The sequence below is a fragment of the Lipophrys pholis genome (assembly GCF_963383615.2).
Source record: "Lipophrys pholis genome assembly, chromosome: 2".
NCBI lineage: Eukaryota > Metazoa > Chordata > Actinopteri > Blenniiformes > Blenniidae > Lipophrys > Lipophrys pholis.
This window is the reverse complement of record NC_137636.1, coordinates 30319481-30336816: the sequence shown is the minus strand read 5'-3', so window position 1 is coordinate 30336816 and position 17336 is coordinate 30319481. Positions and strand designations below refer to the sequence as shown.

The following is a 17336-nucleotide window of genomic DNA, read 5'->3' as shown; positions in this document are numbered from 1 at the left end:
GACTCGGCTTTCATATGCTGAAAGAGAGAACGGTGGTTTTAACAGAGCAGAAGGTGCTTGAGTGTCACGCTCATCGCAAACATCTCTGTCCAGCTCTGTCTTCATTGTCTTGAATTAGTCAAAGCGCCCCTCAGAGCCTTCTTGTGATGGATGGATTACACATTCAGGCTCGGCCCGCAGAGGAGTGCGTGCATAGCCCGCCCCCCCGTCTCAGTGCCGGAGAGCTCATTCATACTGAGAACTATGTGGTTTAGCCATTAAGGCCAACTGGATCCACACCCCTTATCATGAGACGGAGACAAAAGCCCTGCAAGAAAACAGGCCGGTGAATTTTTATGTGATATTTGTGGCCCCATTGGACTATGACTTGACAACAGATTTGCCTTTTCTTTTTCACCACCAAAAGGGAGCGCCACAAAAGCCTGTGAGTTCTGCTCCATTTGACCCCGTGCAAAGCATATGTCCTTCCATCCTGCCTGTATTCTGCCCAGAAGATGGACTGCCGTAGGGGCCATAGAAAGCATCCCTGCCCACTTGAGTGTGCTACAATGCCTTCAAACAAAATCACTTGTCAGGGGTCTTCCCTTTTTGGGACTGTCTCTATTCCCCCCAACCTTTTGTCACTTCAAACATGTTACTCTGATGTTTCAGACACATTTTTCTAATGTTTTACACTCCATATAATCTGCTGTGTGTAGCAAAGCCTATTTTACTGGCTGACATAATTGATGGTGCCGGCGACCCTGCAAGGGTCAATCTGGCAGAAAGGCCTCGGTTGCTGTCACCACGGAGACACACACACACACACACACACACACACACACACACACACACACACACACACACACACACACACAGAATACAAATTTGGGTTATTTAATCCTCTAAAAACAACATTTCTGCTAATAAAATATACACACTTATGTCGATAAGCTTTCAATAGCTTGACTTTAACTTTCTTGTATGTCAATACAAAAAGCAATTATGTCACTTTCCTCCTTGTTTTACTACTGATTTACTGCTAGTGAATATAAAGTCCTGTAGAATTGTTATAAAGTCAATGCTCTATAGGTTCTTGTAGTACAACCGCTCAAAGTTGTACAGAGAATTACAAATGACACACAAACGCAGCAAGAAAAAAAAAAAGCCTTCCCTGGTTGATCTGTGAGTGGACATTTTTATTGGGTTTGCTTCTCTCATTTCTTCTCTGTTTCCTCTGATAAATCAAAGTTGTGAGTCTTCGAGGTCTGGGAGACAACCCTGACCAGCAGTGTTGACACCTTTCTTACTGCACGCACGCACGCACGCACGCACGCACGCACACACGCACACACGCACACATGCACGCACGCACACACAGACATACAGAGAGTCTATCAAGCAATCTTACGTAATAGGAACTGAGTAAATTTAATTTCAGATATGCCTCAATTTTGAGCCATCTGTAATCATGTGACAGCAGGCAGACAGCAGGAAAAGAAAACACATATGTACAAACACACACACACACACACACACACACACACACACACACACACACACACACACACACACACACACACACACACACACACACACACACACACACACACACACAGGAAACGACTTTATGACTTTAAATGTGATGTCACCAAAAAGTGAATGTGTTCTGGTCTTATTTCTTTCAGGGCTAATATAATTTTTCCACCGGTGAAGCCCCCCCCACTTTCCTTTTCAAGTGCAGACTAACTCAGCGGTGGCAAACACACACACACACACACACACACACACACACACACACACACACACACACACACAGACAGATCCTCTTGTGCAGACTGGAACTGGCCGTGGCAGGATCACAACTCCCCAGTTGTTTATATCAGTGAGTAGAAGCTATCCATTACAGAGAGCTAGGTTCCTGATGCCTTTTTCCACCAGCGGTCAAAGTGATATTAGTTTCTCGTATTAGTTGGAAGTGGGAGTTGCCGGCAGCTGAGCGTCTGCCAAACTCCCACTCCCAAGGCCTGTGAAATCAGGTGTCAGAGCAGCTGAGCCTCAACTGGGGCAAAAGTCCATGGAGTGTCCGGAGATGTGCTCTATGTGTTCCTATAAACTTCTGCTATGGTGCTAAGGAAGGTATTTTAAGTAGGTCTGGGAATTCATTTAAACAATTTTACCTAAAGTTACTCTACCAGAATCCACACAGGAAAACTGAAAACATTTGGGACCCAGTTTTATTTGTTGATGTATGTCTCTAATACTTCTTTCTGAAGGAAAGTCCTCATTGCTCTCATACAAACACGTATTTCAAGTAATTCAGATTTGCAAATCATATCGGGTTTGTTGACGTCTTAACGGCCACAGAAACTCCCGAACATTCCCGCGGCAAGATCCCGATTGTATACCGCACGAGATTTCAATTCGCACTGAAAAACTATCTATGGTCCGTTTTACAACATTTAAGACTATTCTCGTGGCTGGAAGACTCTTTCTTTGAAAAAGTCTGGCTTTTTATCGGGCTGAATCGGTCGAATGTTGATATATTCGCTTGAGCTGCCAAAACGCCATTTTTGATTTCCCAGGAACTTATGCGTGAAGATGACGTCAGTTAGCAGCACAACAAAGTCTGATGGCCACAAATTCCAGTTTGTTTGTAAACATATGGACTTTGGTGTGATCGATTTGGGCAACTGCCGGTTAGAAATTTGTGGAAATGAGTGATAATGGTCTTGTTTTTGTGTATTGCTTTATTCTTTGTGCTGAAGTGATGTCTTTTATGTGAAGTATATTTTAAAGATCTTTTCCAGGAGAGGAACTTTAATCACTAAGTTCTCCAAAACTCATATATTATTTGCTCAAAGTCAGTATTTCTCTCAAGTGTAAAGTCATCTTTTAGTTCATTTCTAACATTAAAAATGCAACACATTCACCCGTCTTTCTTGTATAATACTGAGATTTGACCTTACAGACAGATATGATTAATTTAGATATGATTTATAGAGTTCTGGCTTTGTTTTCAGGAGCTAAAGCGCTGGATCAACAGTCTGAAACAAGAAGATGGATTAGTCGTCTCCTGCCTCGGTGCAGGCACAGGGAAACTTTGGCAAACAGGAGTCTGCTGGCTTGCTTCTTGGCTCTTACTCATGCTGGTGGCAAGCAGACAGACGTGGAGGCTGCCAGTCTTACAGACAGAGGTGCACTCAAGGGGGAGGCACCAGCAAATTAACACCAGCCAAAACTCTAATGTTTACTGCTACGGTTGCTGTTGTTTACCTCTTTCAGATGATGTGCTCTGGTGTAAGAAATTGCAGCTGATTATCAAGCTGGGTAGAAAAAAGGAAGTCAGCTCTGGGAGTTGTAAGCGTTTGTGGCCTGCAGACGTAAAAGGTTTCCTTTATAAGAGAGTGCCAGTGATCTTAAGAGTACTGTGGGTCCCCTGAAAGTCCTGCTCTGGAGTCAGCGAAGGCATTTCATGGGGTGTTAATAGTTTCTCAGACACTCTGGTGGTCAGCTGGTAGCTCTGTTTTATGGAGTGTAAACTTTCAATTCTGCATGCATCTTTTTTTAACCTCCCTGCCTTTTGAGCTTCTCGGCTTATATGTGATTGGTGACAGCTACTCAGTGGAGTTTCAAAGGAATACAGCAATCCACCTATTCCTTACAGTATTTTTCTTTGCTGAATGAGTGACATGTTGTTATTTGATGGAATAGACAGATGCTTGTTGGTGTTAAGATACAGTCCTGGCTCGAGGTGTTAGTGAGCTGCCCCAGGCTTCCCTCCAGCCAGGCTTCACTTGGAACACTATCATCACTCCAGCTCTCCACCAACCAAAATATCACCTCAGTCTCGCCGCACGATTGTTTACCTACCCTGCCTCTGCACAGACCCGGAAATGTTTATACCTATCTGGAGCAAAATAGACAAGGCTGGATTGAGGTTCTGGAAACCAGGGGGTTGGGGGTACCCATGTTCTCCTTGTCCTCACGTTCACCTCGAGATGTGGCCTCGGTCAGGAGGACATCTGTGGTCAGCGTTGGGCTGGGAGAGGTGGAGGCTGAGGACAGCTACTGTCATCGAGCGGTAAATAGAAAGAAAGAGGGGGCTGATTAGTGTTAACACAGACCCAGAGATAAAGGGACCGTGGTCTGACTGAGGCTGACTGAGGCTGACTGAGGCCGGGCTTGACCAGTAAACAACCAGTGGGGTGTGTAAATGGCCTGGGGATCAGCCTGGGGCTAAACCTGAAGGCTTCTCTCAGCACCGGGTCCTCTAAACACAAGATCATACGTGCACACAGCTCGGGCACACAGACACATGCACTCATTCTCACAGCAGAAAAAAAAAAAAAAAAAAAACTGTCAAAATTGGAAGGCACATGACAAAATGTGCTCATGAGCAAACCTAAAAAAGAGGCTCTTACATGCACATTCACAAATGTCCAGACACTGCCCCAAAGCAGAGGTCATGAAGTTGTTTTAATCCGTTTGACAGAGTAGGAAGATGCAGACTTCAGTGGTGTGAGTGTTCATTTCAGTGTCAATGATGCATTGGTAAACTTCATCGGCTATTTACTGTCGGAGGGGTTATGATTTGTGGTTGATTTGCCTTCTCATCCCTTCATTTCAATATCCCCCAGAATGCCTTGGGGGAATTTCTTCAGATTTACTGCATACATGGTTCATTAGATATTTGACGCAAAATGTCATGTTTACTGATACTTTGTGTGTGTGTGATCTTTCTTTTTTTTCTTTTTTCATGGAAAAATCATTGAATCGTGAGTCATGTACCTCGATGAATCACAAATTGGAAACACCCATTTAAGGATATTTCTTGATTATTTCTGTTTATTTCATTATCTTGTTATATTTTGGTAACTTTGGCCTCCACACTCATGTTAAGTTTGGTGAGGGTGCTGTATTAGGAATACAAGTTATCCGTAATCTCCCTGTAGGCCATTTTCATATGAACAATCATAAATGTAATTTTGTTACTTTAGTGAGTTTAACACAAATATAAGCTACAGATAACGGAGTGAATGCTGATTAGTATAAGGAGTGACAGTAAATTCCTAAGATTATATGGAGGATTGAGTTTTGGGTAGGTGGTCTAAGTCTTTGTTTCCTGCTAAACATCTCCAGGTCGACAGTGTTCATCAAAAGATGGCAGATTAGTTGACCATACATGGAGTTATGCACAGCTGGATTCCTATCATCAGTAGGGATTTTTTGGAATCAACAGGTTCAACTATATGCAGGACCATAGTTTCCTAATGCCAGATAGCATTAGCAATGTTTTTTCAAGCAGCTTAACATTTAGAGTGAGTTATGTAAAAATTGGCTTTGATTAGAAAGCTATATGAACACTATGAACAGGTTTTTGTGATGCTCAACAACTTCATATTAACTGGGATTCTGCTTTAGTTCAGAACATTGCTGGTTGACACAAGCGTGCAATCATTATACAGTATGTATATGTCAGCTTTTTTTTTTTTTTTTTTTAAATCAACACAAGATGGATTAGAATAACTTGTGTATCTTTTCGTAGTTTATGTATTCATTCATTGATTTTATTCAAGCGAGCCCAGAAACATTTTGGAGCAGGTTTTCAGATCAGCTGCAGGATCACTTTCTCCTCGGCGTCGTGCCTGAAACCTTGAAACGGCGCCGCGCGGCCAGCATGGCAATGTGACGTCTACCAGCTGAGATGGTGATACAGTCTGAATGCACTTTCTGCCACTTTCTCAGCCTGCCACTCATCCCAGGAGGATGGGGTTTGATCCAAACTGAAAGGCACAGTTTCCATAGGGAGTACAGCCGGCCCTGCCTCCTCCCTGGTCACTGTAATCTTTGGTGTCTCCTCGGAGTCAGGTGTAATCAGTCACACACTGCCACATGTTTTGACACCTGTCCTGTGCGGTGTAGAGGAAGTAAGCATATTACTTCTCTCCTTTGGAAACACACACACACACACACACAGACAATCAAACCCATCTTCACATGAATTAAGACAGACAGGTGGATTGTCAGAGAGGGATTAAAAAAGAGGGAGAGGAGGAGAAATGAAGGTTCCCTTACATTGTGGGTTTTTTGAAGAGACGGCTGGATGACTGGGGAGGCAAGTGACTGTTAATGGGAAGAAATGAACGCGCTTGACTGGTGGTTGTGACAGGAAGAGACTGTTCTTAACAAGGCGTCAGAGTCAGTCAGAGTTACAGATCCATCACTTCTCAGAGGCTGGGAGAAGGAGAGGGGTGGGGGGGGGGGGTAAGACATTTAAGGATATTCAGAGAGGGAGAGAGTCTGTGAAGGGTAGAAAAGAGGAGCGAGACGGTGAGGGGAAAGAGGGATTTGAGTGTGGCTGACAGCACTGCATTTAATTTGGGCTGCCAGATCCTTTTTCATTTGACTCTCTCTCAACCAGCTTAGAGGCTGCGGAGGACTTGGAGGCGAAGGTTTGCCAGGATGTCTCCGATTAGCAGTGATGTGCCACGTCACACTTTAAGCCGGCCTGTAATTCATGTTCAACAGGGGGATACTCACACATTACACTGTGCTGTGCAGGACGTGATTAATTGACTCACACTCTAATATTGGGTGTAATTTGCCCGTCCTCTGATGTGAAACTGACTTTATACTAGACTTACTGTATGCAGCCGTCCCTGGGATGTAATAATTGAGTCTCTGCTCAGGGCTGTGTGATTTCTAAACTGAGGATAGAAGCTCAAGGATGGCGGACATTGCTTCAGGTAGTCGTTACACTCAGATCTGTGTTGTTAGATGTGTAGGGTAAGATTTAACAGAGCCAGACAGTTTGGATGGGCCTCAAAGCTGGATGTAATGAGAATTCACCAATCAGTGTCCTACACTGTTCTAGGAGAACATTTTTCCACATAAATGACTGGAATTAAAAGTTCAAATGATTTTTTTTTTTCAGTGCATGATTTTCCAGCTGTCAGGATTTTATTTAACTTTTACTCCTCATTTAATATTTTCTTCTACCCAATGATCCGGTTTTCCATTTATGCTTCTATTTTTCTTTTTTCTTTTTAGACGATGCTCTTCCTGGCTACAGTGGAGGAGGAAGGCCAAGCTGAGGAGGGGAGGAGGGAGATGGCAGAAACTCTGCTGTCGGCCTTGACAGACAGACACCAGCAAAGACAGACATGGAGAGACAGGTAACACAATGTACCACCAACTTTGTTCCTTCCGTCGGTCTCCGGAAAATAAATTTCAGACTTGTATCTGAGGGAAACGGAGAAACTCTACGAAGGAAGAGCTCGTATTCAGACTGGATACGGAGTCACCCACACACACACACAAGCAAAAGTTTCACATGGAGACACTATTGAGGAAACTAGCTGCCAAATAGTACTAATTCTACTGAGTATTTCATTCTTTTTTTTTTAAGTGTCCAGTTTTTTTTATAATCACAACAAATTGATATAAATCTAAGGTTTCTTTACTGTCCCTTCATTTTGAGTAATCAGTTGCACGGTGTACATACTTTTTGCACAAAGTCTTATATTTATCATTTCTCTTAGACTGTCCACAATTGCTGCTTCTATGTTAAGTAAAATCATTGATTGCATATATACGCAGATGATGCTTCTATAAAACCATGGATACACGTGCAGGTAGCATGATTTTGCAACAAGAATCTCTTGGTAGAAAACAATCAGTAAAACATGTCGTTGGCGATCCTGCGCATACATCCGTATTGCTAAATCGTGCATATCATCTTCCATGATTTGTGTAGGCATTCAATTGAAGGCATAACCATTAGAAAAGCTAGGTCGTTTATTTAGAGCTGTTTCTTGAGATGTGTTTTAAGTTTCAGTTTAGCTCATTTGTGATACGCTAATATGGGTGTGCTTGTTGTGTACTACAGTGAGCCACCAGGGGGCGATCAGGATATTTTTGTTTCACTTTTCGTAACATTTGCAGGAGCTTCTGATTCAGCCAATTGGTTAAACTTTTTCCCAGACCATTGTGATTACTTTCCCATCGTGAATCAACACATCCTACATGAGGCCCAGCTAAGATTCGATGAACCCAATATTCAAAACAAACAGAAGATACAAACAAGCATGACAGCTTTCACTTGGAAAGACAAGAGGTACTGACATATTGCGCCAACAATATACTCATTTTAATAACAGGTCACTGATTCTCTGATCATGTCATCGAACAAAAATAATCAGGAGCGATCACATTACTCTTGCTTTGATTCAGCGTCCTTCTGAAGAGCTTCTCAGCTATGCAGTGTTTTGGTTTCTGTTTGAGCTTCTCAGGCCTGGCAGCTATCGCAGCGACACGTGTGTCTTGGATAAGGCCAGTCGCTTCCTTCCTTCCAGATAAGGGCCTGAGAGCACGGGGATTAAGAACACTGCCCCTTCATTCAGATAAAGGAGGGCCTCACACGTGAAACTCAGTGTTATTTTAACTGTTCATTTTCAGGGGCGAGCTCCCCCTCTCTGCGCTGGCAAGGACACTAGCACATACGCTGGCATTCACGTACACACTTGCGCTGCGTGCCCTGCTTATTGTCTCCATCAACCGATTTGACCTCAGTGTCTCACACACAGCGTGGACCAGACACGATCCAGAGCCTGGAGAAAAGCTAAAGTGCCTGAGGCTGAATTCACAGAATAAAACATTCCTGCAGCATCATTTCTGTTGGAAAAATATGTGTTAACTTCCTGCAATGGTGTTGCCCTCATCTTTTGGTGACACCCCAGTGTTTCAAGTCGTCCCCTCTAGTTGACCTTTAGCTCCGTCCCGTCCAGATGAGCCTTGTAAACAGGCTGTTTCCACACACCTTGGTTTGCTTTGTCGACGCCCAGTGCCTCACAGCTCTGATGTAGGGCTCGCTCTGATAGCACATTCCAGCTGCATGTGCTGAAAGCTAGGAACCATCTCGCCACAACCCCCCTGAGCCCCTCCATCAGCCGAACATCAGCGCTGTCCCACCACTACCACCACCACCACCACCACCCACAATGCAGTGTTACCACCTATACTAACCATGTCCCACTCTAGACTTTGCTCAGCCCACCCTAAGATCTTGACAACCGGTATCTCAGACCAGCACAGGAAATGCTCAGTCCTTGTCGGCAGGGCACACAGACGTTTACTCTATCAGCAGTGAAAGACTGATTAGATTAGCTCTGGTGGAGGGCAAGCATCCCACACAATGTGTTTGAACTCCAGCTGCTCCCGATACCTCATCTTCCCTTTACACACATTTTATGTCTACCCCGAGCGTCCAGGGCCCCCACTTACAAAAAGAGCCAGGGGTCATTCTGTCAAGTGGCTGTCAACAGATAGCATTTGCACAAAACTAAACACATGGCTATGTGCAATGTTAAGTGGATCGCAGTGGTCTGGATATGAGATCTCATGAAGGGTCAAGAATCGCTTTTGTAGATTTTCTTTGTGATGGAAGAAACGGTTTAATTTCCTTTTAGCCAAGAGGCACGGCCATTGTTTTGAATTAAATATATAGTATATTACTGAATACGACGCTCTCTCTGGGTATTCAGTTCACCTCCGTCAGACGTACACTTACCATCATTTATTTTCATAAAAGCACTCACCAGAATAAGACTACTGAAATTAATTTGCTGATTCATTTTGCTGCTTTTTTTTATATGAATATATATTTTGCATCCTAATTAGGTTTCCACACAATATTCAACAGGCAGGCTTTTATCATAATACTGCCTTTTGTTTCCATGGTTTCCATTCAGCACATAATACTTGCAAAAGGATGAAAAAGGAAAGAAAAAAGTGTGATTGATGACTCCTGCTGGAGGCCCATAAACATAAACAACCGCGCTGATTGATTAAGTTTCTCACTGACTTTTTGTTTCTTAAACACCAGTTAAAGCTGCACTCGGGAACTTGGTCCTACTTGCTGCTATTTTCTACCTCCAGGGCATTTTTTAGCAGCAGCCAAGAGAAAAGAGAGAGGAAACGGACCCGTTGACCAGCGGTTCTTCACGAGTGACTTATAGGCACTCAGAGTGAGTGATGCTTCGGCTCACCGTGCTAACGGAAGCGGTCCATTCATTCACTCTGAGCCAACGAAGTTATGAGAGCTTTTTTATTCTTATGAGCTTTTCTGGTAACTGGGTTTTCCCGATGCACATGGCGAATTCTTTGATAGATGCTTGCCTCTGCGTCCCTTCGGTAAATGCCCCGCGAGTACCCTGGAAATAGATGGATTATTACGTGGGTGGGTGAACTGTACTGCAGCAGAGCAGTTCTGCATGCCACACAAGGAGTGCAGATTGAAGAGCAGACACAACCTCCCGGGAACGGCCCTATTAGACTCGGAAATGGTACATCCCAGTGGCACAAGGGAGGTTTTAGGCCTTTAAAAATTCATAGATCATGTTTCATATCTATGTAATTACAGGTAGTGATCCCACTTATTAAAAATAGACGGTAGTTTATATCCTCCTTACCTGCTAGTTTACAGTATGGCTACCTTTGATCCCTCCAGATGAAGGGACCTAATGCTGACCTTCTGAAGCCTGGAGGTCACAGCTTCGACCAGCAGGAAAAAACAAACAAACTAACAAACAAAAAAAAAAAAAAAGCTTTGTCACAGCCGGCGAGCAAACACTGAAGGGAACAGCTGCGAGTTTTGTACTGACCATGCAAACTGCTGTAGGCTTTGTAAGGTCATTATATGATAATGAAAATCATTACAGAATTACATGGGGGTTTAGGACATGAGAGCAGCAGGGAGGGGAGGGGAGGGCCACATTGGGTTTGATAAATGGACTGTGAAGGTGCCCATCTGGCCCTCTCTATGGCTTTTTCTTCCTGCTTTTTTATCCACTCTTCTCCTTTACTACCCCTCTTTCATTCCCCTCTTCTGTTCTCCACTGGGCCAGAGTAAAAGCGAGCGGGCCCATAGTGAACGATTAACAGAGTGCCAGCCCAACTTACCTCTGCGGAGGGGGAGACAGGCAGAGGTGTTTATGACCCAAAGCGGGATTTTGTGCCTGACTTGACAAACCCTGTCCTCCCACTTCTCAGTGTGTGCCGGTAGGAGAGTAGGCAGCCGCTGACCTTTGGCATCAGAAACAGTTGGACTGCTCAGGATGTGTGAATCCATGCAGTTTCAAGTCACTGGGTTAGTAATACATTACACAGGTTTAAAATAGTCCTTTTCCTTCGTGCCACAGACCTTGTCCTCTTCAGATTATAAAGGCAAGTAAAACAAAGATGGCAAATGGAAACAAGTCGGCTACTGAAAAGGACTTTCAACTGCTGCGAATTAGTGGTATTTTAGTTTTACCAAGATGAAAGGAAGAACAAGAGAGTGGATATACGACTTAGTCCAACAAGATACTCTAAGAATCGTCTTGTAACAATTGAATATTTCATCTTTTTTGTTTCATCCTCTTATGACTGGATTGTATTTATTTACATTGTTTGGTGGTACATTTGTAAAGAAATTTGCATTGAATACGTTTTTCAATATCTAGAAGTTATATGAATCTTGTCTGTTGTACGTTCTTCTGTGGACCTCTGGAAATGTCCATTTAAACGTTCCACCCATAAACTGTATTGACTATTTTATGGGTGCAAATCTCGTGTTATAGTTTTGAGAGGTTTGTATGCGAACTCCAGTGAACGCTGACAGAATGTTAATGAAAGATTGCTTACCAGTTTAAACCCCTGCTATGTGCGTATGCTGAATAGGCTCGCGTTTAGACTTGACCTGAATATTTTAATTCAAAGCAGTAACCATATAATTAAAAAAAAAAAAAAGTTTAATGATGCAAAGATTTTCAGTTGACGTTCCGATCTACTGACCTTTTGACAACGGGGAGTTGACCCACAGTTAGTTCGGGTATCGCTCTAATAGCGGTACACTCTATTCGCTGTTGCTGTACATCTGTTGCCTGTGTTGATGACTTTTCTTGAACGTGTTGAGAGTCAGTGAGGTCTTTATCCTAAGACAAAGGAGCCATCAGCTGACATGGCAAGCAGAACCAAGGGATAGAGAAGGAGGTCCACGTGTCCGCAGCTGCGCTCATCACTCAGCTGTCCAGTCTGACCCTTGACCCCATAGGGGTGTCTCCCAGCCTCCATTGGCTTTATGTTTCCTGCCATTGTCATCCTCTCTTGTCCTCACCTGGACAGGCCGCTGTCACACAAAAGGTCCAGTCTGTCATCAAAACTAGGGGTCACCGGGGGCCAGTGGGGGACTAGAGAGGCCGAGGTTGAAGCTGTGCCCAGCCGAGGATGACCCCGGCGGTGTTGTCAGCTACCAGTTGCACCCCTGTGGAGATGCATAGTGACTCAGAAAAAGGAAGGAGAGAGATCTTCGTTGGTTGGCGTTTCTTTCCAGGAGTGGTGACATTTGCTTTTGTTGTCGCTGACAGGCCCCGCCCTGATTCCTGCTCCGGGGCGGGAGAGGGAGCGGGGAAACAATGGAGTTCCCTATGTCCCAGATGGGAGTTGGAAACATTGTCAGTGGTGTCTCCACAATAAAGATGGACACATCACAGCCTTGTCTAATGTTTGAGAATGACCTCCTTAAAGCCTGAGAAATGGTGTCACCATACTGCATGGGATTGCTATTGTGCAAATCACTCTTTTTAAATGCTTGAGGGTTTGGAACAAGTCTCCATACGTTCCTTTCAAAGTCATTTTCTCTTCATCTGTCACTTTTCTAAAGACTGTGAGGAAACTTTTAACATGAACACAAAGTGTCATTCATAGACTTCCCTTTCATTATGTGGAGTCACATATAATTATCGAGCAGGAGAATCCAAAATGATAGGTGTTGATTTCCGTCCTGCTGGTCAAGCCAAGTTTCAGACATCCATTGGTGAATACAATAAGCTGCTGCAGAACCTAGATGTAATGTGAGTGATCGCTAACAACCTGGATTAGTTTAGAAAAAAAAACATGCTTGTGAAGGTGAGGTCTTCTAGGTGTTGAGCAATTCTCTTTGACTGTCAGGAAGGCTAACAGGACCTTCAGCCAAATAAATCCACCTTGAATCGTAGCCCACCGCTTGGCCATTTACTGCCCACACAGCCAAAATACAAGCACACTCACCTTCAGCTAACTGGGTAATTATATCTAATGGCAGGTTACAAGATCACTGCACAAGCTTTTCTCCTTCCACACACCCCAAAAAAATGCTGAAAAACAAATTATCCTCTAGATTTTAGAGCGCATAGACAGCTAATTGTGACGCACCAGGTCAAATCTTGACCTTGATTGTGTGGGATGTGGGTTCAAGCTTTCAGCAAGAAGGGCTTGGAGTAAAAAAACTCCACAGTGTAGATCGCAATGACCTGCTGAGACCACCAATGTAAAACCCCCCCAACAGCACCCAAATAAATTATCCTCAATTAGATTTACAAGAAATATTCGAAGAAAGAAGAAAACATGCATTGCAGTGCCCGTGTCCCTCCCAAATCCCCAAATGAACAAACTTTGCTGTGTACCAATGAAAGTCAATGTTCATTTTTCTACCTTTTGTTTTGTGGTTGACAAGACCTTAAAAAACATATCTGACCAAGTTATGAATATAATAACAATTATGAATTGAACTCAAAATAAATCTACTCTGTACCATTAACTGTAAGCATTCTGCATCCTGAAAGAAACACAAGATAAGATAAGATAAGATATCCTTTATTTATCTCACATGTGGAGAAATTTGCAGTGGTACAACAGACAGGATAGTAAAAAAGAAAAGAAGCACACATAGCAGAAACTAAAAAAACAGATAAAAATACAATATAATAAAATAGAAATAGATAGATATTAAATATTAAATATTATGCACACGGTGCATATAAGTGTGGACATGTACAGAATAGGGGGGTGGATGTATTGCACATAGTAAATACGTTTTTAGAAATTATTATTGTTATTGCACCACTTATTGCACAGTTGGAGTGGGGTGATGTCCGGTTGTGGCGTGTCAGTGGTCTACTGGGAGCAGGCTTGGTTGAAGAGTCTGACTGCAGCAGGGAGGAAGGACCGGCGGTATCTCTCCTTCAGACACCGCGGGTGGAGAAGCCTGTCACTGAAGGAGCTGCCCAGTGACGTGACGGTACCATGTAGGGGGTGGGAGACGGTCCCTATCAGGGATGAAAGCTTCTTCAACATCCTCCTGTCTCCCACCACCTCCACAGGGTCCAGGGGGCAGCCCAGGACAGAGCTGGCCTTCCTCACCAGTTTGCTTTTTAGAAATCAAGAGAGTCAAAAGAAGTTGACTTCAAGCAAGAAAGTTTAATTACCAATGTTTTAGATGGACTCCCCACTAGCTTCTTTCTAGGGGTACTCGGGTCGGCCTGGGCATGTTGTCAACCATGCTTGTTAGTTGCAACTCAAGGTGACAGGTTAAGCAGATTTCCCAGATAGCAGCTCCATATTTGCCTTCTCATCAACCCCACAACTGTTGTGCAAGTAGAACGAACAGATCTGCCTCCTTGGTCTGTTTTCCTTGGCATGAGTTAAGCAGTGAAAAGTTTTTTTTTCTTTGTTTCTCTTTACCTCAAGGGAAATGCAGTTGTGGGCAAACACCTGTGTGCGGTGGGTGGAACTCCCAACCCACAACCATGTTGTCTATCTCTTGTTTTCTTTGTGTCTTTTTCTTTGTACTGCCTACTTTTGCCATCATGTACATGGTTGTGTTTACTTGGTTTGGGGTACTGAGGGAGAAAACAAATAAGGACATGTCATCTGCCTCTTTCATCACTGGCCAGTCTGTAATTAGTGCAAGCGCAGTGGTTAGCCTGAGACGCTGTCGTCTAATTTGTCTGTCTTTATCTAAAACATGTCTGTGTGGTCCCTTAGACTGGTGAAGTTCGAGCAGCTAGATTGCCTGTGGCCTGGGTGTTTGTAAGGTGTGTGTTTGTGTGTGCCTGATTGTAAATTATGAATTCTTGTCTCGTGCACCCACCCCTGTTAAGCAATCAGTCAGTTATGCATGACATGCCCCGACCTTAGCGGAACCTCACAGCTGCCGTTGCCGTCACAATCGTCCTCTCCTCCCAGTTTGTTCCCAGGCTTGGAAAGTCGATGAGCGTTTGTCTTATTTGAACAGAAATGCCCTTTGAACAAAATGACTGATGAATCTATTTCTTTACCTTCTACTTACTGCACAAACAAGTTCTTCAAATGTAAATATGCACTTACCTCTATCTTGCCTGGTTCTCAAACAAGTCAGTAATTAGCCCTTCAGCTACATGCTTTCTCTCGTTCTGTGGTTAGCTGTGTGGACTCAACGCTCGCAACTGGCAGGGATCGGTATCACACTCACACACTTTCCTTCAGTTGAAATCCTCAGCTTATCCTCCACTGGAGTCACAAGTGCATTAAATTATTTACAGGTTTTAATGGAAACAGCCATTTCATAATTATCCTTTTCACAGTAAAGAGTTTGGCAATGACATGTGGCACAGAAAGGGAGAAGGAGAGAGTTGAAAATGTCATTAAAAGTCCCACAGTCGTTTAAAACGCACTTGTTGCTGAGACAGTTGCCCATTAAATGCTGCCTTTTTTTAATTTAATATGGAAACAAGATTTGCGTTTGGAAAAGACACTGTGGTAACGTGGTGGGAGGGGGTGCGGAGATGGTTTGGGCCTGTTTTACTGGTAGTTAGAAAAACCAGGACATTCTTTCTGGTCAAACCCAACATCCCATAGAGCTGATGGAGCATGATGGGGTGAGGGTGTGTGTGGTGGGCATGGGAAACGTATAAGAATAACGTAGCTTTACGGGACGACAGAACCACTGTCTTTAAAGTTCATCTCATCTCATTCCAGTTTGTTCTCATTTGGACGACTCTCTCGTGTGGAGTTGAATAAGACTTCTGTGCTGTATAAATGTTGCAGTGAATTAATGAGCACAAGTGCTGCAGCCATGAGGGCGCATGATGGGAAGTGTAGGCCTCAGTAAACATACACACAGTCTGTGGACCAGATGCTTATAAAGTTTCAGAATTCTGTGTATGGTCTTTAAGTCGATGACACAAAAGCAAATGCAGCAGTGTACAGTATGTGGTGTTCAAACACATGCACGTGCACATTATACATGCATGTACACCACATGCTCCATCCTTTTTTACCTCCACATATCACACAATCAAGCCACTTGGGCAGCCCACTCTCCCCCCGACACACACACACACACACACACACACACACACACACACACACACACACACACACACACACACACACACACACACACACACACACACACACACACACACACACACACACACACACACACACACCTCCATCCCCCTCCTCCCCACTCCATTTATACACACACACATCTTTCTCCCCTTCTCTGTTAATTATAACCTACACTGCTGGAACACTTCATTTCATAGCAAGCATATTGTCTCTTCAAGGCTGGCAGGCAGGTCATAAATTATCCTGAAGGTGAGGATGGAAGTTGGAGGAGATAGTTATGAAAATTTCATCTGTCTGCCGTAGCGGCCGCAGCTGCTCCTGTCACTATCCGGTTGCTGGAGGAATTACACCGGGTCAGCATGTGCGCACGTGCATGTGGGTGTGTGGCAGTGTGTGTGTGTGTGTGTGTGTGTGTGTGTGTGTGTGTGTGTGTGTGTGTGTGTGTGTGTGTGTGTGTGTGTGTGTGTGTGTGTGAGTGTGTGTGTGTGTGTGAGTGAGAGAGAGCCCGAACACATGTGAACAGGTACGGGGGCGCACATGCACGCACGCCTTTGTGTGTCTCTGCGTTCGTTCGTGCTTGTTCGTCGCAGGGCCGATGTGTACAGCAGGTTGGCCAGGTAAGACCTGCCTGTCAGTGTGCGGAACATCTCTGGCGTTCCTGTCACCCCAGGGCCCCCGGCTCTGCCCCGAAGCAGGGAGGCTAGGAGGAAGGGGAGTGTGGAGGGGGGACAAACTCTCAGGGCGGTCCCCAAGCTGTCTCTGTTCATTACAGCTACAGAGACGGGACGTGGCCGGCAGGTGGCCAGACCTTTAGTCCCTACCTACTGTGATCATCTGCTGCTCCACTCTCTCAGCGTGTGGAAACGGGCGGCTATGCATGTGTGCTCCAGAATAGAAAAATTTAAAAAATGAGAGGGAATCCATAACTTATGTATCTGAACAGAGGAGAGCATTGTTTATGTCTTAGCTGTGAATTTATGTCTGTGACAAATTATTTCATTGTGAGCGCTGTGTCTGTGTATGCACATCTCTAAATGCTTATGCTTACATATTTACAAATGTACTATAATTCTGCATTTGGAGAGAGGTGGAGTGCTGCTGTGGCACATTCCTGACACAACGTGGAGCGCCGCTTCTGCTCAGACAGCCACTCAAAGTGGCAATTA

The 17336-nt window shown here is 44.1% G+C and overlaps 1 protein-coding gene across 1 annotated transcript in view; it reads left to right on the top strand.

The window, feature by feature from the left end:
* fto (FTO alpha-ketoglutarate dependent dioxygenase) overlaps positions 1 to 17336 on the top strand; it is a gene marked incomplete at its 5' end in the record, with an annotated part of 138162 nt that overhangs the window by 56259 nt on the left and 64567 nt on the right. Inside the window, 1 exon segment of the mRNA XM_080458749.1 lies at positions 7033 to 7157. Coding sequence (XP_080314875.1) covers positions 7033 to 7157 — 125 coding nt within the window.